The following is a 21,612-nucleotide window of genomic DNA, read 5'->3' on the forward strand; positions in this document are numbered from 1 at the left end:
CAAAGGCATGACTTGCCAGGAACTCCCACAGTGACCTCACGGCCAGGACCCCCACCCTGTGCCCCCCACAGGCCAGGCATACCTGACGGGCTGGGGATGGGGCTGGACACTCGGGGTGACTCTGGTGGAGCCCTGGAAAAGAGAAAAGAGAAGCAGCATTGTGGAGGAGGCAGGCTGAGAGCTGTCCACCGGCGCAGTCAGGGTCACGGGCAAACGCAGATCCACTTCTCCTTTCTCTGCCAACATTCCAGCCCAGGCACCCTAACACCACAGCAACAAAGCAACCCAGAGCCAAGAGCAGTCTATGCCAATTCCACGTGAGTGTGCTTGCGAGCCTGTGAGCCCCCGGCGAGGAAGGAATCCCAATGTTGAGAAACGTGCCACGCCTGGGCTGGTGCCATCTGTACTGAGCACACACTCAATAAAACAGTTACTGACACTGGAAACTCATCTCATCTCGATTCACTGGCCATCGTAATAGGAACCCCGAGGGGAGGATACAGACTGCAAGCACGAGAGAAGGAAAGGTGAGTGACGGCACCCTCTCTCCAGCTCTAAACCTTCCTCCTCCGACCATCGCCATGCCCACTCCTCTTCTTTAAAGCAGCAACACGAGTCATTCAATCAGAGGTTTAGAAACAGAGCAGCCAGCACAACATGCACCTACGGAGAGCAGCTCAGGCAGCAAATCGTGCCCCCAAGGACCCACCGCCCATCGTATGCTACCCCCTCACCCCCTCCCATTTCCAGGGCTGTCAACTTATACAAAACCAGGCGAAGGGACCCAAGTTGCTGTCCAAAACATGCCAGGGCACCAACGACACAGTGAGGAAGCCCAGGCTGAGTCCCTCAGCACCCCGCTGGGCAGCCTTCCTACTTAACGCTCTGAGCCTCTGGAACGTCACATGCAAAGTGGGGGTATAGGTTGTTTGAAAATGAAAAGGAATTACACATATAACAGTGACATATCTGTGGTTACTGTTATTACATCAAGTACAATTATAAGGGCAGTTAGGGATACAATCAAACCTTCACCTCCAAATCAAACCCCTGCATCACTTCTACCACCAACCGCCCATCCTTTCAGCCACCTCACACGATGCAGAATCGGATACCCAACACCCAGAATCCCAGGCCCAGCCAAGCCCTCTGAGCGTATTGGCACTGTCCAAGCATTCACGGGCCTCCCAGGAACCAGCCTTTCCCAACCACCAAGTTGCAACCACTTCTTGGAGGAGACAGGACCGCAATCTGCCAATGAGAGGGGAAACTGAGGCGACAGTGACTCACCCCCAAGTCCTGGCGACTGGCAGGATTCACCTCAGACTTCAGGCTTGACCCCCTTCAGCCCTCTCCAGGCCCCGCAGAGCCTCCGAGGCGGGAGGGGGTGGGCTTGGAGGCCCAGCTCCCAGCTGAGCCCAAAGCCAGGGCAGCCCCGCTAAGAGGACTCCCCATCCATCGGCAGGGAGCAAGCTGCACCCCGAGTCCCCTCTGCCTGGGCTCCCACCCAGCCCGGAGCAGCTCGGCCTCGGCGGGCAGCAGGAGGAAACGCCAAGTGGGGCTGTCTGTCAGGGCAGAAAGCTTCTGTCTCCGCAGCTCTCCTGGCCCTGAGGACTTGGGCTTGCATGAGTCAGGCATTGGGGGGGCGGGGGTGGGGGGGTGAGGAGGGTTGTGTTTGGTTTTCAAGGCCCAAACCAGGCTGTTCCAAAACTACCCACCCAGCGGAACGCAGAAACCCAACACTTCATCTCTCTCCACTGCGCTGGGCCCTGACGAGGAGTCGCTGAGCCTCCCCAGGCCGTGGGCCCTGCTCCAGGCCCAGGGCCACCCCGCTATAAATAGCCCCTCGGGTTTCATCTGTTACGGATCCACAGCCACGTTTGGAGGCGGCCACCACAGCTGCTTCAAACAACTGGAAGCCACAACTGTAGCCAAGGCTTGAGGTATGGCCAGGACCACAGGTCCAGGCACAGGGAGCACAGGGAGACAAGGGGATACTGAGACGGGCCTGGCAGGGGGACTGGGGGGCTGAGGGGGCCTGGAGCTTCCACGGCACAGGGGTGAGAAGGATGAGCAAGGCAGGAGAGCTGGCTCCCGTTCCCCCACCCCCCCTTCCCAACGTTACAACACTCCACATTCCTTAGCCTCCCCACCCCAAAAAAAGCCAGGGAGGATAAATAAAAACTTGGCCCCAACCGAGTCTGGCCACGCCGCTTCCAGAGGTGATAAGGCAAAGTCCAAGCCTGCTCCCTCCAGCAGGCCGGCCAGGGAAGGGGGGGCAGGGGCGAAGCTGCCCTGGACAGTGACCCCACCAGAGGATGGGGACGAACAGCTGGATGGTCATCCGCTGATGAATCACTGGGCTGCCCTCTAACTGATGGGGCTTCCTGTTTTCTGCAAAGTTGGGGGGCATGTGACACTCGCTGGCAGAAAGCAGACGTGCACGGGTGACACGTCCGAGTGTCGGTGGACACAGAGCCGCAGGGAGAACCAGAGAACCACGAATGGGCGGGGGGTGGGGGAGCAGGGGCGGGCTGTGAGCAAACACAACCTAACGCTCAAGAAAACACAGGTGACCTCACACACACGGCTGGAAACGGGCGTTCTCCAGCGTGCCTCAGCATGCAGGCCCTTTTCAAGAGGGCTGGGGGACGGGGGAGAGATGTGGTCATCTCTGCCACCCAGCTCCGTGCTCACCCCCTTTTTCAGTAAACTTTCACTGAGTCCTGCAGGCTGTGTGCCTGGCAATGTTCTAGGCACCAGGGGCCCAGGGGAGGAGGAGCCCTGACCTCAGAGAGCTTCTATTCTATGAAGAAAGGTACTCATCATCGGAGCCCGGCGGCAGCAGCCCCTCGGTCTCACTGAGCCATCTGTAAAATGGGTCCAGCACAGTTTCATGTGATTCTACATCATTGACCTGTTCCACTTAGAGCCCTTAGGGAAAACTATCAGAGGGCTCTACAAAGAGTACTACAAAAGATTTTATTTTGAAAAGAAAATTAAGCTCTCTGTCTGCCTGTCATCCCATTCTTTTCCTCACTGAGGGCTCTCAAAGCTCTCTCTCTCTCCACAGGGCTTCGAAACTTCCTCCCAGCCCCTACCAGGACATAGATCAATAATAGGACTTTTGATCCAATTCCCTGTGCACCAAGAAGAACTCTCCCCTATTGTTGTCACCAAAATAGTCTGTCCTTTGTTGAAAGGACACCACTAACGGAAATTCCACAGCGTCACCAAAACAGGGTCCTACTTCTCTTACTACCGGTAAGTTCTTCCTGATGTCTAACCCTCACCCTTCCTACCGCAGGTCCAGCCAACTCTTTTTGCCTTGGTCCTCGCTGCTGATCACCGCTCAGCCGTTCCCGAGCGCTCAAAGACTATGACCCTATGCTCTGTTATCAACCCTCTCCCCGCCATACAGCAAGGAGCAGGAACCCTGGGACCTGGGTGGGGTTGGTTAGAGCAACCACTGTGTGGGAAGAGTCCTGCCTTCCTTTGAGGTCCACAGACCAAACACAACAGCCCTGGACCAAAAGAAAAGCTGTTTCCTGAGCCCCAGTCCCCAGGGGGCACAGTTGGGAGGAGGGTGTGTAAGCAATATCAGGGGCCATGTCAGGCAGCCAGAAATTGGTGACCAACCTACGTCAGGAGCCCATCCCCATTCCTAGGTCTCCTCTGAGGGCAGTGGCCGCCCCTCCCCCTCCAGCCCCTCCAGCCACACCCCTTCCTCTCTCCTTCCTGCCCACCAGCCTGGATTTTTCCAAAACAAAGTGCGACACAGCACACCATCCACGAACTCCACTGCACACCAGCAGTCAGAGGAAAACAGCCATTCCTGCCCTGAATCCTGGGCCACGGGCCAGAGACAGGAAAACAGCTCAAAAAAACAGGCGTATTATCCCAGCGGCAGGCCCAGGACTTCAGCCGTGTCACCTTGAAAGCGGGTCCCTTCACCTGCGGCAGACTGCAGGGAGCCCACCGCTGGGCAGGGGACTGACTCAATCACCCTGAGGTCATCCAACCCACAACAGATGTCTGGGACCTTAAACTTGGGTTTCCTCTCCTTCTTTGCAGTACGCAGGCCATTCTGGAGCCTGCTTTGCCTTTCATGCACTCCTTAAACTAGACTAACAACCAAAACACCGCTGGTCTCTCCTCCCACATCCAGACAGGACACCACCCTTACCCACCCCTGACACACGCATTCAGCCCAGATCAACACAACTTTCTCCTAAATAAAACCTCCAGTCCCAATTAAACGGCCACCTCTTTCTTCCCCAGGACTAAAGTCAAACACACCCACGTGTCAAAAAGTTCTTCCTGATGTCTAACTTCACTCTCTCCTACTGCAGCCTTACCTTCCAGCGTCCGTCAGACCCAGGCTGGGGTGTGGGAGCAGCAGCTCTAGAACTTGACTTACAAGAGTTTGTAGACCATTGGCTAAATGTCTTGGTTCACACACCATCACCCTGTCCCCCCCCACCAAGGTTGGGAGTCCTGGCAACACCAGATCTAAGCAATGGTCCTGGGAAGAAATGGAGAAGGCATGGAGGCATCGAGCCCCTCCAAGCCTCTGTTTGCTTATCTACAAAATGGGGTCACAGCATCTGCCATAGGGGCTGTCATGGGGATCAAAAAATACCCAGCCCAGCTCCTGGCCCTCAGTCAAAATAGCAGTCATAAGACAGCTACCATTTATTGAGCACATATCATGTGCTTTGCGTGCATTACGCTAGTTAGTCCTCAATAGCAAGTACACAAAAAATGAATTTCTCCCCTGCACTCCAGCCCCAGAAACATCACAAACTCGGACAAGGGCCCCTCTCCAGCATGTGTACCTGTGCTCACAGGACCCCTCCTACCTTGAGCAGAGCCTTCCCCACTAATTTGAGAGGCATGCTCCCGCTCTTCCGGAGGACGAGGACGCCTCCCCTCTTGGTGCAGGCTGCCCCCGGGCAATGAGGCAGTGGCGGTGGGCTCACCGCAGAAGTGCTGCCGCCTGCAGAAGCTGCCTCCTGCTGCCCCAGCACCTCCCTCTGGGCCCTCCCCACCATGGGTCAGGCAGCTGTCAGATGATAGGGCCTCATGCCATCAACAGCTCCCCCTGTGCCAACCGCCAAAACCACTCCCTGTTCCTCTGCAGATCAAGGCGGGCAAAGATGGAGAGGCCAGCACAGGGGCAAATTGTCAGAGAAGGGAAGGAAGAAAAAGGCCCAACTCGGTCGGGCGTCAGCTCCTGGGGTGTGAGGACAAGTCCCGCCACAGTATTGCCCAAAGCAGGGGGGTGGGAGAGCCCCCGCTACCCTCCTCTGGGTCCTTCCGCTTAAGAAATGTGCTCACTGACTTCCAGCAAAAATGCATGGCAGAAGGAGCATCGTGGACCAGTTGGCCCACCTTCCAGGTTCTTCCTGAATCAATGGCATTTGAGCCACATAAAGGATTCTGCATTTTTTCTCTCTCCAAAGAAGCAGAGCATGCAATTCCCCAAGATCTGATGACCCTCTAAGGCAGCGGTTCTCAAATCTGTGGGTCGCGACCCCTTTGGGGGTCGAACGACCCTTTCTCAGGGGTCACCTAAGACCATCGGAAAACACATATATAATTACATATTGTTTTGTGATTAATCACTATGCTTTAATTATGTTCAATTTGTAACAATGAAAATACATCCTGCATATCAGATATTTACATTACGATTCATAACAGTAGCAAAATTACAGTTATGAGGTAGCAACGAAAATAATTTTATGGTTGGGGGTCACCACAACATGAGGAACTGTATTAAAGGGTCGCGGCATCAGGAAGGTTGAGAACCACTGCTCTAAGGGCTCAAGAGTCCCTCTTCATCTCTGCCCTTGGTCCCTACAGTGTTGACCATTCTCCTTGCCCTCACCTTGGTGACTGCTCACCCACCACCCAACCAGGCCTCACAGAGCCCGCCCTCCTCCCCATTCCCACCCTGACAAAGTGATGGGCAAAAGTGCTCTGGACCCAGCTGAGCTAGAGGCCAAGGCCAAGTCTGAGGCCCAGTGTATAAGTAGGTGGGGTCTGCTCACCCAGCCCCTCCTCCCTTGCTCAGCAACCAAGCTGGGCAACCCTGCCTGCCCTCTGGAGAGGAGGAAGGGACGCCCCACAAGAGAGGTGTGAGATATCACCCACCCATCCCCAGTCCCTCTGAGCACCAGGAGCCCAGCCACATCCTTCTCTACCCCTCTCCCCCATACTTACGTCTTCCTCAAGGCTTCTCCGAGTGTTCCCACCCCGGAAGGTTCCTTCTCCCTGGAGAGAGAGGGACAAGACAGTAAAAAAGGGGAGTCAAAGAAAGTAATCAAAAGGCACTAGGTCTTTCACCTGCTGGGTTTGGCAGGGGTGGGGGGTCAGAGGATTTGCAGAAGGGCCCGGGGTCGGGTGGGGTGGGGGTGACTTGGCTGTCTAACATTTCTTTGTCCACTGAAGGCCTTTCAGAGCTAATCAAACCCTCTTCTCTGTGTCTCACAACAACCCTGGGAAATATTATTATTCTCATTTTGCAGATAAGAAAACTGAGGCACAGACAGGCTCATGACTTGCCTACAGTCACACAATTAGGAACTCCAAGGAGTTAGGATTTAAACCCGAGTCTCCCGCTCCAGGCCATTCAACACCGGCCATTGCCGGAGACACCTCACAGCTGCTAACCTCAGTTCCCACTTCAGAGCCCACTGACTTTTTCCTCTTCCTCCTCCTTGCAGCCTTGAGATTGTCTGTCTCTCTGCTAAGTCAGAAAGATCTATTCGGAAAGATCTGCCTGGCTTTCTCAATTCCTACATATTTAATAAAGAAACCCACATTTAACCACTGGCCTCTCTCTCTCCGCTCCCACCCCTGCCTCTCCTGCTCTGCCTGCCTAGTTCCCCAGGAATCCATTTCCAAATGCACCAGCCCCCAACGTCACCCATGGCCCCGCCCCCACTTCCCCCAACTTCCCCATATCTACTCCAGAAGGATATCCCCAAACACATCTGTTCACTTTCCCCAAATCCATCTTCCGCTTTCCTGCCTCCCAGGCGGCTCCCCGCCACCCCACCCCGGGGCCTGCTGTCACTCACCGTGTCCACTACATTCTTTGGTGCACTCTCCGTGTTGACAGGCTGTGGACAAAGGGAAAAGGCAGCGTGAGTCCTCAGGACAAACACCCCCAGATTGGCTCTCTCTCCAAGGCCGATGGCCATGGGGACAGAATGCCTCCAAAGGCCGGACATGACTCCAACCCAAGATGGAACCTGGCTGTCCCCACGTTGGGAGGCACAGTTTGGAAAATAAAAAACTTCCTATTGGTACTGTAAACATCCACCTGGACAAACATCAGCCAGGCCTCTAACTCGGGCAGTCGCTGACGGTTCAAAAAGGAACAAGGAGAGAGTAACCGTCACTGTGCCAACATGCCAGGCGTTTTCATCAATACCGTCTCCTCCACCACAAGCACCCTGTGATGCAGGCACCATTATTACCTTTTTTTTTTTAATCCTCACCTGAGGATATTTTTTCCATTGCTTCTCAGAGAGAGTGGAAGGGAAGGAGGGAGGTAGAAAGAGAGAAAGAGAAACATCATGTGAGAGAGACACATTGACTGGTTACCTCCTGCACACAGCCTAACCGGGAATGGGGAGTAAACCTGCAACCCAAATATGTGCCCTTGACCCAGAATCAAGCCTGAGACCCTTCAGTGTGCAGGCCAACACTCCAACCACTGAGCACACCAGCCAGGGCCCATTATTACTTTTGAGGCCCACTTTACAGATATGCAGAAGTTAAATGAGTGGCCCAAGTCATCAACTACTAATGGGGACAACAGGATTTGAACCCCACCTTGGGCTCTGCACTTCTTGCTCTTTGTGTGAAATGGCAGCAGCCTGGGATGAGAGGCCTGTGGGTCCTAACTCTTCAAGGCCTCCCCCCTGCATTGGCCCTGCCTCTTCACAGACCCCAGTTTTCATGCCCAAAAGCTCTGCTCCACCCAGACCTGCCCCCTACATCCCTTTACTTGTTCTCATATCCAGGCTTTTCCTGGTGGAACAGCTTCCCCTCTTTTCCTAAAAGCTCTCCTCTTCCATGAAGCCCTCCCTGAACACCTCAGCAAGGAGAACTCTCTCTCCCACCTCTCAACTCCAGTACGTCTCTCTGTCAGTGCCATTCATCTGGTCATTGACACATGAATAATCATATCATGGGATTATGTCTGGTTTTATTTGTGATTCTATCCCACCTGCCTCCAAAACATATTCAAAGCAGCATGTTTACCAACTCATTTGCCATATCCCTCATGCCAGGGCCTGTGGTTATGGACAGCAAGCCATCAATAAACACCTGTGGACTGGTCCTGCCCCTCGCCCCAGTGCCACCCTTCCCCTGCCCAGACCAATAGGAGTGCTTCCTGCTAAAGGCAACCTGAAAAACAGGTTCCTAGGACTCCCCCCAAACAGGAGAGAAACTTCCCATTCCAAGGCCTCCTCCTGACCAGTTTCTAGGGCTCCATTTCCAACTCAGCAAAGTGGTTCGGGGGCCCCTGAACCATGCAGAAGGACGTGAGCATGACTGCCAAGGTCATGAAACGCCTGAGCGTGGGCCCAGTTAAGACAGACTGTCTCAGCCCGGGACCTGAGGGGCAAGCTGTCTGTGTCTGAAGACAGAGGGATGGACAGAATGACCACTGAGAGGGTCTGGCGCCAGGGAGAACTGGCCGAGGCGGACATGGAGGAAGAAGGCCGGCTAAGCTGAAGGCAGCCGTGCTCTTTCTGGAAATGGCCCAGACTTTACCCCTCCTGCCTGGAAAGAAGACGGGTGGCTGAGGCCAAAACTTCCTTCCAGGGGATGAAACCTCCTGAGCGTACTTCAGGGCCAAGCAGCTTAGGATGGATGAGAGAGGACAGGGTCCAGGAATGGAGTAGGAGGCGGGGAGGCACATCAGGAAGCCCCTCTAGCCCTCAGGTCGACCCACCTGGAGTTTGAGGATGGCTCTGGAGGAGTAAAGATGACACATCCCATCCCGTCCCGGCCCAGCCTCATCCTCGCCCAGCCACCTCCCAGAGCCCCCGCTGCTGAGCCACAGGCCACTGGGCCGGGGGCAAATGAGCCCCCTGGGAAATCCTGGCCCTCTGACCCCACTTGTCCCTTTGATCCAGGGCTCTGTGGTGCTCCCGTGGAGACCGTGGCCTGGGCAGGACCACCTCCTCTCTGGCCCCGGGGGCAGGAGGGACACACCTGGAGGGCAGATCACAGAGACCTTCTATATGCAGAGTCTGCAGAGCAGAGATCTGAACCCAGCTCTCCCCACTCCAAAGCCCTCACTCTTCACTCTGCTGAGCCAGCCTCTCCAGACAGGCTGTTCAGAAAGGACAGCAATGGGGTGAGATGGGGAAGCTGCAGAGGAAGTGCCTGCCCAGGATACTGCAGGCCCTGCAGAGCCCTCATCCAGCGTTGGGGGAAACCTCCCGGAGGCCACGACTCTCCTGAAGAGCAGAGTGTGAGCCAGGGCGCCCTGAACTTGAGCGTGACTCAGAAACACCTGGAGGGCTGTGGACACACAGGGGCTGGGCCCTCCCCAGAGGGCTGATCCAGCAGAACTCGGTGGGACCCGAGAATGTGCATTTCTAACAGGTTTCCAGGTCTGGGGATGGCCCTTTGAGAAGCGCTGGTCTAAACAGACTGTCTCTACTGCTAACTGTGTGACCTCAAGCGGGTCGCTTCATCCTTGCTGCGCCTCAATGGGACAGACTGGCTCTATGTTGAAAGAATCAAATGAGAGGAAGCACATAAAGCACTTAGAACAGGGCCTGGCACTTAGAAAGCGTTCAGTAAATGCTAGCAGTTATTTATCCTCTCCACCCCACACACACTCCCAGGCCCTCCTCCTGTGGCCCACCCTGCCCCACCTTGACCCTCCTGCCCAACCCCTCCCATGTCTGGCACAAAGCAGAACTGGGAGTCGGAGTCAATATTAGAAACCACAGGCCTCAGCAGTGCAAGAGAAACTTCTCTCCCTGCCAACAATCATCTGAGCACGGTAACCTTGGCCCCCACCCCTTTCCCCGGGCCAGCTGGAAGCCGGCCACAGAAAGACGCTTGCCAGCCATCAAATGCCTTCAACTTACTGGTTGAGATGCTTTCTGAAGAGCTAAAAATTTCCAAAAACCCCTCCTGACCTGAACACCCAGCGTTTTCCTGCAGTGTTTGCAAACACGGCCCAGCATGCATGCCGTGCTCCCACCCTCCCCTTCCCAGTCCTCTGGGACTGAAGTCCTGCTTCTGTTTCCCAGGAACTGCCAGTTCTGGGCCGACTGGGAATGAAAAAGGCAAGGGACTGGAAACATGAGGGTGGCCTCCCCTGAAGCTAAGCCTGCCCCAGGCCCTGGGCATGCTATAGGGAAGCTCCCAGACCACCCCAGCTGTGGACTCCTGAAGTGGCCGCCCCAGAGTTCCAATGGCTGGCAGAGGCCCTTCAGCAACACAGACACCCCACCCACTCACACACGTGCACACACACGTGTACACCCTCACCTCCATCCTCCCACACCACTCCTCAGAACAGCCCTGAGAGGGACTTCAGACCCCGTCTCCTCCCTCCTGAGGTGCAGAGAGGTCTGACTGGCCCAGCTTCTCAGGGTAACGTTAATGGCAGGATTGGAGTTGGCACGAGTTTTGTAAAGCCCACTGCTGAGCTCCCCTCGCAGCCCCTCCACCCTGTCCCCTGCCTTCCTGTGGGCTCGTCTCTCCTTCCTCCTGAGGTTCAGCTGCAGAAGGACCGAGCAGATGGAGCCCAGATGGGGACTGTCCCCATCTGTCCCCAGAAAAAAACCTAGATCTCAAGGACCCAGACTTTCTGGGCAGCTGACCACAGCCCCACCAGGGGTCTTCAGAATGCCCCTGGCCTCCAGGCTGGACAACTTGAGCTCAGCTCAGGAGCAGGTGGCAGGGTATGGACGTGGTGCCACTTGCTGACCAAGTCTTGCTCTTCGAGGATCACTCTACTCTAGGATCGCAAACCCGGGAGTCTGGAGCAAGGCAGGGACTCGGGTGAGGCTAAGAGCAGAATGTTTAAGGAGGCACCATTCTCCGGCTGCTCCAAGTGCACCCGCACAGCCCTGAGAGTGAGGCCTCCTTGAATTTTGCACCCCGGGGGCCTCACTGGCCTACCTCAGCCTGGCCCTGGGCTGGAGATGCCTTTCATAATGTTAACACAATAACAACAATGACTCATTACGAGTTAATGCAGCCTTGGGCATACATAGTATTAGATTCTTGGCTTCCATGGACATCAATCCTCATAGCCATCCGCATAACCAATGTGCACAAGATAAGCATTAACCCATTTTACAGCTGAGGAGACTGAGAGTCCGCCATATTAAATAACTTGCCCAAGGTTAGCTAATAGGTAGCTAAGAGGACTGGTATTTGAACCCTGCTCCTTACATCCATCCTTTCCGCTCTGTCTCTCCTGGGAGATGATCTCTATTCAGTTCCTCTTACCCTTAAATCAACTGCCCTCCTGCTGGGAACAAGCTTTCTGCGACTTAAAGACTAATGGTCTCCGGTCCTCCAGAGGAAGACGTCTGCAATACACTTCCATAGGAAGAGGAGGAAATGGGCTGCAGCAGGAGAGACTGAGGTCAGACAACAGAGAGAACTTCCTGAATATGAGGGGCTGAGAACCACAGGGTGGATAAAGGAAGCTGCACATCCTTTCCTCAAGTTTTTCCCCAAAAAAGACATGCATGCCACGGGGGAAAGGGGGGGGGAGAACAATGGGGGGGAAAGGACACATATGTAATACCTTAATCAATAAATTAAAAAAAGCCAAAAAACCAAAAAAAAAAAAAAAGACATGCATGCCCTCTCCATGCCTGCATTTACCCACTGCCAATTGTATGGGCCCCAGGAAGGGCCATTCTGCAGAGGCTGGGGTGGCTGAGATAACAGCACGGAGGTTCATGCAGTAGGACATGCTGGCGGCCTGCAGGGAGGGTGGGCTGGGAAAAAATGTATCTGTGGGCTGCTGTTTTGGAGGAAGGAAAAGACAGAGGGCCATAACGGTGGGGGAGGTGCCCAAGCCTGGAGCTGGGGGGAGGGGGCTGGCGCAGAATGCGGACTCAGCCTCCAGAGGAACATTCCGTCCAGAAATTCCTCACACCCTCTCCCCTTCCCCCCTCCAGCTCTTTCTACTCTTGCCCCCTGGGAGGCCTGGAATCTGGACAATTTTTCAGGTCAAAAGACCTTGTGACATCACATCTGCTGCCATGGCGACGAACTGTGAGGTCACGGCAGCGCAACCATTTAGGAGGGAAAGGGAGCTGGCGGGTGGGGCCATGGGGGCTGGAATGTCCTCAGCCCCAGGACCCAGAGGAGGTTATTCCAGGCTCACTTGTTCTAAAAATAGAACCCTAAGCAGATGAAGGGAGGGGGCTGAAAGCAAGAGAGAAGGGCAGGGCAGCACCATTTACTGGGCACTTAGAGGGGGCGTGGCAAGGATGGCACATTATACACCCCACAGCCTGTCTGGGGGGGACCATCAACAGATAATAACAAAAACAACTACAGCAGTGGCTACAGCAGCAGCGGACGGAGCACTTTGAACCCCTTTTGGCAAATGAGGAGACTGAGTCTCCGGGGAGATTGGCCAGCTCCATAGGAGCTCAGGTCTGCCCCTCAAAGCCTGTATTCACCCCTCAGGGAAGGTTACTTCCTACCATCCGAGGAGAGGGAGCTGATGGGGGCAGGAGGGTGAGGGGCTGGAGGGAGGGCACAGAGAGGCAGGGCTGGACCCTGCTAGGGCGGGAGGGAGGCCAGCAGCCGGGGTCCCCTGAGTGGGTGAAGTTGCTCCAGGGGCCCCATCCTCTCCCAGGCAGGCCAGGGCCACCAGGGAAAAAGAACAGACTGGATGTGATAAATGAAACGTGATGCCTGATTTTCCTACACCTCCCGGGGAGGGGCCTGAGCAAGCCCACTCCTGTCCTCAGGCCCTTCTCAACTCACCGGAGGGACCAGCACCCAGCTCCCAGCTGAGGCTGGGCAACTGTGGGCACTCCCATCCCACCCGCTCACACATGCTCGCCAGACTGGAATATTTCTCGCCTCCTCCTGCCAGCCTCCCCCCCGGATGCTGTTCTACCTGTCAGCCAGGGAACTGGGAGTCTGTGCTTCCGTAGGCCCTTCCTCCAGGCCCCTCTGGTCGCCTTCACCCACGCTGAGCACCTGTACCAGCCTCATCTGGTGTCCCCAGTCCTCCTCCTGGCAGCCCCCTCACCGCCGAGCCACACCCCACAGCTGGCAGCTGACTCCCAGCTCTCAAACCCTGCTTAGGGTCATTTCCCCACTCAAGGACCCATAATGGCTCTTAGTGCTTAGCTCATCAAGTTCAAGTTCCCCAATATGACTGCTGGACTCCTCCCTTATGTGGCCCCTTCCTCCTTGGGTGGATTCCACTGCCTTTCCCTCTCTCCTCTCTATCCGCTCACACCTCCTCTCTGCTCACCATGAATGCCATGCTTGTTCCCACTCAGGCTGTTCCCGCCAGCACCCCAGCCAGAGCCACCAAGGTAAGGCAACACGGCCTGGCCCTCTCGTCTCCCCAGCAAGGACACTGAATTTGCCCTGGGCCCTATCGGTCTTGGTAATTTGTACCAAGGCCCTGCCCCTTCTCTACTTCAGCTCTGTCACCTTCTAAAAGGCCCTCTCTCCTTCTTCTCTCCTCTCTTCCATTGCTGAAATCTTACATTGGACTCAGAATAGGACTTCCTCAACCACTGCAGCACAAACATATCGCTTCCTACCCTGGACCCCAAAGGCTACCTCTCTGGTCAGAACCCCCCAGCCGAGCACTAATTGTTTCCATAATATAGTTCTCTCTCTCTCTTTCCCCCTGAGCATGGTCCCCCAAGGGCAGGACGCATCATCGGACTGGGGCCTCTCCCAGTGGGAGTCCTAGGGCAGGTGGTCAGCACATTCATGGATGCCTTGACCTCCAGGGACCATGTCCCTTCACAGCCCAACCTGAGGGCAGGACCTCAGTGGGCCCTGAGGATTTCCACCCAAGACTCCCCAGGAAGACAACCTCCCATCAGCAGCTGCCTTACCCCAATAGGTGTCAGTGAGTATGTGTCCCAGTGACAGCGACTCCCGTGATTGGCCCTGCTGTGCCATTGTAGGTGGTAGAGAGCTTTGCTGTTTCTGTAACTCAAGTCTCCTCCTCTCTATAGAAGCTCTGCCTACTAGGCTCCACTTTGGAGAGCAACAGAAAATAAGCAAATTTGCCCTTTCAGCACGTTCTCACTCCCATTCTGCACCCCCACCCCCCATATTTTCCCTCTCCAGACTAAGCCACTCTAGCTGTTGCACAAACTGGGATGTCCACCCGCCTCACCACTCTGGGAATCCTCTTTGGAAGGCAATGCCCAGAATTGCTCTCTTCTTTGAAGGCTTTCTCAGACTCATCTCTCCTGGCCTTGCTCCATTTTTAAGAATCCCCCCAAAAATGGCCACCCAGGACCCTCAATGTCCTCAGATGAAATTCATTAGGGCTGAAGTTCAAACTAACATAAGTGATCACTCCCCGGTCAGACACCCCCCCCCCCCAAGCTCCGATTCACAAGGACATCCCAAGCCCCCTCCGTGGGGCTGGCCCGGCTCCCCCAGTCCAGGTCCCCCGGGTGCCAGGCTGCATGTGCAGAGGGCTCAGCTTCCGGCCAACTTTGGTGGCCACTCGTTTGGCTATCACCCTCGGGAAATTCCTTTCGACTCTTATTTTTCAGAAGTTGAGAAAAGCTGCTTCAGCTCTTTCCAAGGATCAGGAGAGTCCACGGCAAACAAGGGCTCTCCCTCTCCATCCTGCCCCCACCCATGGAGCCCAGGAGGGACGTGACCACAGGACCCTGCTACCAAAGGCCTTAGCAACATCTGTTGAGTAAGACGAAAACACTGGTTGAAGATTAAGCCACTTTGCCCTGGCTGGCCTGGCACAGGCTGGGAAGTGTGTTTGGCTGGCGGAGCCCTGAGGCTGGGCTGAAATCCTATGTCCAGGGATGATGGTCCTGGTCCCAGGGGGGTAGAATTCAAGCAAAGTGGGTGAGCTGGGGACATAGAGAAAATATGACAGGCAGACAGACACACAGTGTGAGGCAAGGGGAGGGGGCAGGGAGGCCTGAGTCCAGCCTGCAGAGGCTGAAGGGCAGGCAGAGAATGGAAAAGGAAGGAAAAATACAGCCCGCCCTTTCCTCCCTCTTTGAACCGGCTCAGAGCACTTGCCTCGCCCTCAGTGAGGAAACAGGTGCTAAGTGCTCTCTGGGGGGAGCCAAACTTTCTCCCATTTCGCCTGGGCCACTTTCTCACTCCCTGGGGACAGCACTGAGCTTCCAGCTGGAGACAGGCCTCCCACCCAGCAGCAGTCCTGTTTACTGAGCACCTAATCTACCAGGCATTCCACTGAACGCCTGTCTCCCTGTCACTCAATAAACACGTACTGAGTACCTACTGTGTGCCAGACCATAGGGTTACAGCACTGAACACAACACAGAAAAATCCCTACTCAAGGAATTTACCTGCTGGTGGGGGCAGGGGGAGCCTCTTAAACAAGACAAGCAAATAAGACTCAGGGCTTATCAGATGGCGATGCATGCTGGGAGGCAAAGAAAGCAGGGAAGGGAGATAAGGTTGTTGGGGGAAGGAAAATGCTGACACTTGAGGGAAGGAAAGAGCCCTGAGGTATCTGTGGGGGGCGGGGGGGGGGGGGAGCATTCCAGGCAGAAGGAATAGCAAATGCAAAGGCCCGGAGGCAGCATCCTGACTGGTTTATTCAAAGACCAGCAGGAAGGGCTAGCGGAGTGAGTGAGCGAGGGGAAGATGAGGTCAGAGAGGAAACTCTCCTGGAGGCTGTGCGAGCCCATGGAAGAACCCCGGACTTTCACTCCCAGTAAAGTGGGCAGCCATTGGAGGGTCCTGAATACATGCTAATTCAACGGGTTAATTGCTCCTTTTCTTCTCTTAACCTTACAAGGTAAGTAGTATTTCCAACTCCCAATCTGCAGCGGGCAAACTAAGGTCAAGAAAGGTTAAGCAATGTGTCCAAGGTCACAGGGAACTGGGATCCACAGGGAGGTGGTCGAACTCCCCTGCTCTTGACCACTGTTGGGGGTCGGATCTGACTCAGGTGGGGGGACCTCTGAAAGCACAATCTGGTGTCACAGCCACTTCACCACCAGGTGGCTGACCAACCTCCGTGAAGGGCAGAGCCTGGGCACAGGTGGGGCGCATCACAGAGATGAGAAGATTCCCTGGCCTCCCTCCTTCTGGTGCTAACCACAACCTCTCCAGCTGGAATGCCAACCATTCCCTCTTGTCCCAACCCCTGACCCTTCCTCACATAAACAAAGCTCACTCCTGGTGGCCAGGCATCTGGCTTCTGCCTGGAGAGCTCTAAACCCCAGACCCCCCAGCCGTCCTAGACCAGCCAAGGACATTCTGTTCTCAGGGGCAGAGTGGCAGTTGGGTTGGAATGATGAGAGGTCTGCTCACCCCACCTCACCCCTCCTGCCCGCCCTCCACAGTGTCTCTCTGAAATCCCAGAGAGATTTCTTACTGGCAGCTCCAAAGCAGGCCTACACTCTGGCCTCATCCCTGCAGCACCCGGCTCGCCGCCCACCTACACCCGCTGCTGTTGTCAGATGACCTTCAACTGGGCTCCGCACAGTTGGGCTCCACATCTGGAGCAGCACAGCTGGGCAGAGCTGAGGCCCAGAAGGGAGGAGGGGCCGCTGCAAAGAAGGGACACACTTGGCAGGGCCTGAGCCCATGTGCAGAGAACGGTGGCGCTGTGCTGGGCCCAGGAGGCGTCTAAGAGCCACCAGCACTTTCACATACTTTAATTCATTCCATTAACAACCCTGAATGGAGGGAATACTTAATCAGCACTGAGAAGGCCTCTCGAGCATCTAGTTCAGCCATCTCTGTGACGGAAAGGGAAACTGATGTCCAGAAAGAGGGCGGGACAGGACCATTGCCACCTGGCAGAAGACCAGGTGGCCTGGCTGAGATTCCAGTATCCAGGCAGGGCAGGTCACTGCACAGGTGTGCAGACACCTGTAACTGCCAGACCCCATGACACCCTTGTCCCTCCCCCAGGTCCCCACCCACATCCGTGTCGTGACTTGCCTCTCTGCACCAGTGGGTCAAATTGTGACACAGGGCCCCTCCATGACTCTCCTCTGCACACACACACACATGCACAAGCACACACCTGCAGGCATGCAGGCTCCTCTCCTCCAGCCTCCAGGCCCTGCCCGCCTCCAGCAGTGGGCGAGGTGCAGGAGGGGCCTCTGAAGGGTAAGAAGGCAGTGAGAGGGCAGGAGGGAAAAGCTCCCAACATTTCCAATCAGCCCAGCTGGGATCAGTCCACAACTCACAGGAGCCCTGTCCCGTCCATGCTTTTCTGGAAGCCCCACTGGGGAAGGGAGGGAGGAGTGGAGGACACCCAAGAGCAGAAAAGCAGAATCAGCAAACAGCATGGAGGTGGAAGAGGCCACCTGAATGAGAGCAGCTGCCCAGGCAGATGAATCCTGTGGGTCATGCCGTCCATCCCCCTGCCTCCAGCTGAAGGGTACCCGACCCAGGACCAAGTGGGTGGGAGGAGATGCCATCCCCTAGTTCTGTAAGCTCCAGGACAACAGGCACCTGGCCAGGCCTTGCAGACAGGCAAGATGCCCTTTTATGGTTTTTTCCAAGGACTTTAGTCTCCAGATTGAAATAGGAGGCCCTGCATCCCATCAGAAGGGACCTCATGACTCATTTCCTCCCAGTCCAGCTTCAGCCTCTCGGAACAAGGCCCCCTCCTTTCCCTTACCTAATTACCCGGCACCCTTGGGGGCTGCCAGCATGCTTGGATCTGAAGTAAGCTGCAGCTGGGAGCAGAGGACAGAGGGGAGGAGGGGCTGGCAGGGTAGGGAACGGACTGTCACTCACCACCAATTCATGGTTGGATGGAGGAATGCAGGGGGCAGCCACCTGTGGGAGGAACAGAGAAAGGCAAGGTTAGCATCTTTCATTCCTACAGAAAACCAGGGCCTCCTGAGATCATTCCACAGCCGCCACCTCCATGCGAGACACCCCTTCCCTCAACTCACACACATGGACACTCTGCAGCCTGAGAGTTCACTGGAAGATCATGTGGCAACATGGAAAAATACTTAGGCAACACCGCTAGTGGGGAGGGGGGCTGCGAAAGGCAAAAATGAAATGCACATCGCTATTTTTAAATTCTGTAGAAATATGCAGACACTGAAAGACTGAAGGTCAATGCACCAGAATTTTCATAATGGGATTAAATGGTAAGAAAAATAAGGGTTTATTGTCTTTGTTCTTCTATTTTCTAAATTTTCTGCAATATGGTAAGATGTGTTTAGAATTTTTGTAAAACGTATTTAAGGTCTCTAGAAAGGGAAGAGTTGCCTGTTCGTTCTCCCCAATGCCAAGGTGTCTCACCCAGAGGTCAGAGTGCAGGCAGCTGGCAGCTTCCCAAAGCACGTGGGAAACAGGTGGGTGACGGGCCCCTGCCAGCTCTCCCAAAGAAAGCCACCCGTCACTAATAAACACAGAGGTCTGGAGAGCTGAAAGCACCCTCTATGGGTGAGCTATTATTTTATCATCATCCTCATCTTTTTTTCTCGGATGCCCGGGGGGGGGGGGGGGGCAGGTGGCAACTTGGGCCTCCAGACAGAGGGAGGGGGGGTAGAGGGAGGGCTGGATTGCTCCTACCCTAAGATAACATCCCTCAGCCAGGCCAGGCAGCCAAACCTCTACCCTGACAATTAGCAGGGGCCTTTATCAGAGACTCAATGTGTTCCTTTTTTCTAGCTGGGACACGTTTTTCTTGGAGCTCATACCTCAATCTTGGCTCCATTCCTGACCCGAGCACCAGGCAAGGGGCCCACAGAGGGAACGAAGGGGGAGGCTCTCCCTGGGGCATGAGGATGTCTGGTCACAAGCTGTGGATGGCCAAAGAGGGGGTGGCTGCCTCCTCGGAGAGTGTGAGACCCCCCACCCCCACCCCAGCCACCACCCAGTGGAGCAGTGACGGAGACAGCCCACAGCCCTGGCTGGGGCTGGCTGTTCATAGAGGCCACCCTTAGCCAGGCCCTCCCTCCATCTAACCTGTTCTGCCGTCTGACCAGCCTAAGGGATACCCCAGCTTGACACACCAGCTCAGAAGGGGACAACACCCACGTAACAGTGTGCCCTGAACCCTGGGAGGCTGGAGAGGCTGAAAGCATCTCTGCTTCTTGACTCAGCCATGCTACAGGCTCCCTGTCCCCCCACCTGCTCCCCACCTCCCCACCCATTCTCCAGCAAAGTGTCCATCACCCTGTACACCACTTTATCCTAGGACTGGTAGGAAAATCACATACAAAGCCAAAAATAGAGACAATATCTAACACTTACAGAATATGTACTATATGACAGGCATTAATATCAGTGCTTTGCCCACGTAAAGCTACTGTTATCCCTCTGGTTGAGGTGCAGGGGGCGCAGAGAAGTTAAACACTTGCCCAAAGTCACACAGCTGATCAGTGGAAGGGGTGGGGTGGAGGGTGCCAGGAGAAGAGACCAGGAGGAAGGGAAGGTCCCAGAGGTGACTGTGGCCTGAAGGGCTCTCTGCCCGCCTTGCCCACCAGACAAGGTCTCAGCCAGGGGGACACTGCCCTGCCTGCCAGGGTCAGGGCAGGAGTCTGCATCTAGCAGTGGCTTCCTCCCTCTCTCCTCCCACCTGCTGCCCCAAACCCCAGTCTGGAGCTTGTAGGTTTCACCTGATGAGGCCAGGCCCCCAGGGTCTTCTCTCGCCATTCCTGCTGTCACCCTTGGACAGTGCCCTCCGGTCCTTTCTTCCTTACACAAGGGTGGGTTTCCACTCTCCATTTGGGACTGGGGTTGGGGAAGTGAGGGGGTTACAAATACATTTTGGGAAGGGGCAGAACGGGCAGGCATCCTCAGAGAAAAGTGGGAGGGTCTCTCTCCCAGCACCACCCAAAGGCAGTGCAAAGAAGGGACCCCACATCTCTTTCCATCCCCCAGAGGCAGAGACAGCCCTAAGCAGAGTCAGCCCCTAAGGACTTGGATCTGGGGTGCAGCAGTGGGCCCCCAGCTAGAGGGCCTGATGCCTGGGTGCCCCCAAGACCTCTCCTGCCCACAGCTGTGCATGCCTGCCGGCCAGACCACTAACTTTGTTGTGTGTTTCTCTCTCTCTCTCTCTCTCTCTCTCTCTCTCTCTCTCTCTCTCTCTCTATTTTCTAAGCAGAGAAATGTTTCCTTAAAAGGCTCTCTCCTTCCCTCCGGCACCCTGGCCCCTGGCCACCCTCTCAGGAACCTGGAATGTGCCAGGGAGAGCCAAGGCCCCCTGCCACTCGGTGGCCTGTTCCCTGTGGCCCCACACTCCTGGTGTCAGCAGTGACCACTCCCCCTGCCCCGTGGGGACCCAAGCAAGGGTCCTCCCTCTGCAAAGGGGTGACTCCAGGGGGTCTGCAGGGACTCTCAATGCCAGCCCTGCCACCCGCCCAGTCCCAGGGCTGGCAGCATAGCGTTGCAGGGCTCGGACCCAGGAAGTCAGCCTCAGGTGAGCCTCCTCCAACGACTCACCTACACACTGTGGGCTGAGCGGGCCTGAGGCTCAGTCTTTCAACTCTGAAGAATCTAATAATAAAACAGCAGCACAGCCACTACTCCCATCACACTTGTGACAGGCCAGCCCTGTTCTTCACACTTTGTGTAAATTAACTCTCCAATTCTCACAGCAGCCCAGAGCATCCCATTCTGTGGATGAGGAGACTGCGGCACAGGGAGGTGAACAAGCTGTCCCACAGAGGAGCCCGGCTGCCAAGCCAGCAGTCTGGCTCCAGGGAGAGGCATGCCCTACCCTCTCTGCCCCCTGTGCTGACTCTCCGGTAAACACTACTTTCCACGGAGCCATTCACAACGACAGCAGTGACAGCTTAAGGAGCGCAGCTCTGTGACAGCTACTGTCCTGAGCCCTTTCCTTGGGCTCACTTTATCCTAATGAAGAATGTATGGGGTAGATACTGTTATTACCCCCATTTCACAGATGAAGACACTACGGCACAGAAAAGGGAAGGATGTGCCCCAGGCCAGTGCAGCAGGGCAGTCTGGCTCCAGAGCCTGTGAGGGAGAGCTGGGGCTGCAGCCAGGAGGTGAGTGTTACCAGGCCCAGGCCAGGGCCGAGGCCTGGCATTCGTCAGCCCCCACCAGTATTTTCTGAACTTCCAAAGTCCCTGGGCACAAGGCCAACAACAAGGATGTGTCCTTGGAGCCCCACCTCCCCCACCCCAGGACATGAGGGTCTAAAGCGCCAGCCAGCAGCCAGCCCAGGCGGGGAGCTGCCTGCATGACCCGGCCCTGCTCTCCTCTCCACTGTCATTCTGTACCCACCCTCCTTGTCCGGGACCCAAAGCCACACATAACGGTGAGTTCCTCTCAGTGCCTTGAACACCTAGCTCTGTTCTTCCTCCGGGCCTCTGCACTGCTGTTCCCTCTGCCTGAGATGCGCTTAGCCCAGCTGTGAGCATAGCTGGGTCCTTCCCA

At 55.7% G+C, this 21,612-nt stretch overlaps 1 protein-coding gene across 1 annotated transcript in view; it reads right to left on the reverse strand.

Moving 5' to 3' along the window:
* The window catches only part of TNS1 (tensin 1), a 188,013-nt gene that overhangs the window by 89,117 nt on the left and 77,284 nt on the right, over positions 1 to 21,612 (reverse strand). Inside the window, 4 exon segments of the mRNA XM_014462563.2 lie at positions 83 to 132; positions 6,229 to 6,279; positions 7,089 to 7,130; positions 17,986 to 18,027. Of these exon segments, the coding sequence (XP_014318049.2) occupies positions 83 to 132; positions 6,229 to 6,279; positions 7,089 to 7,130; positions 17,986 to 18,027 (185 nt within the window).

The sequence above is a fragment of the Myotis lucifugus genome, unplaced genomic scaffold (genome assembly GCF_000147115.1).
Source record: "Myotis lucifugus unplaced genomic scaffold, Myoluc2.0 scaffold_3, whole genome shotgun sequence".
NCBI classification, from domain to species: Eukaryota; Metazoa; Chordata; class Mammalia; order Chiroptera; family Vespertilionidae; genus Myotis; species Myotis lucifugus.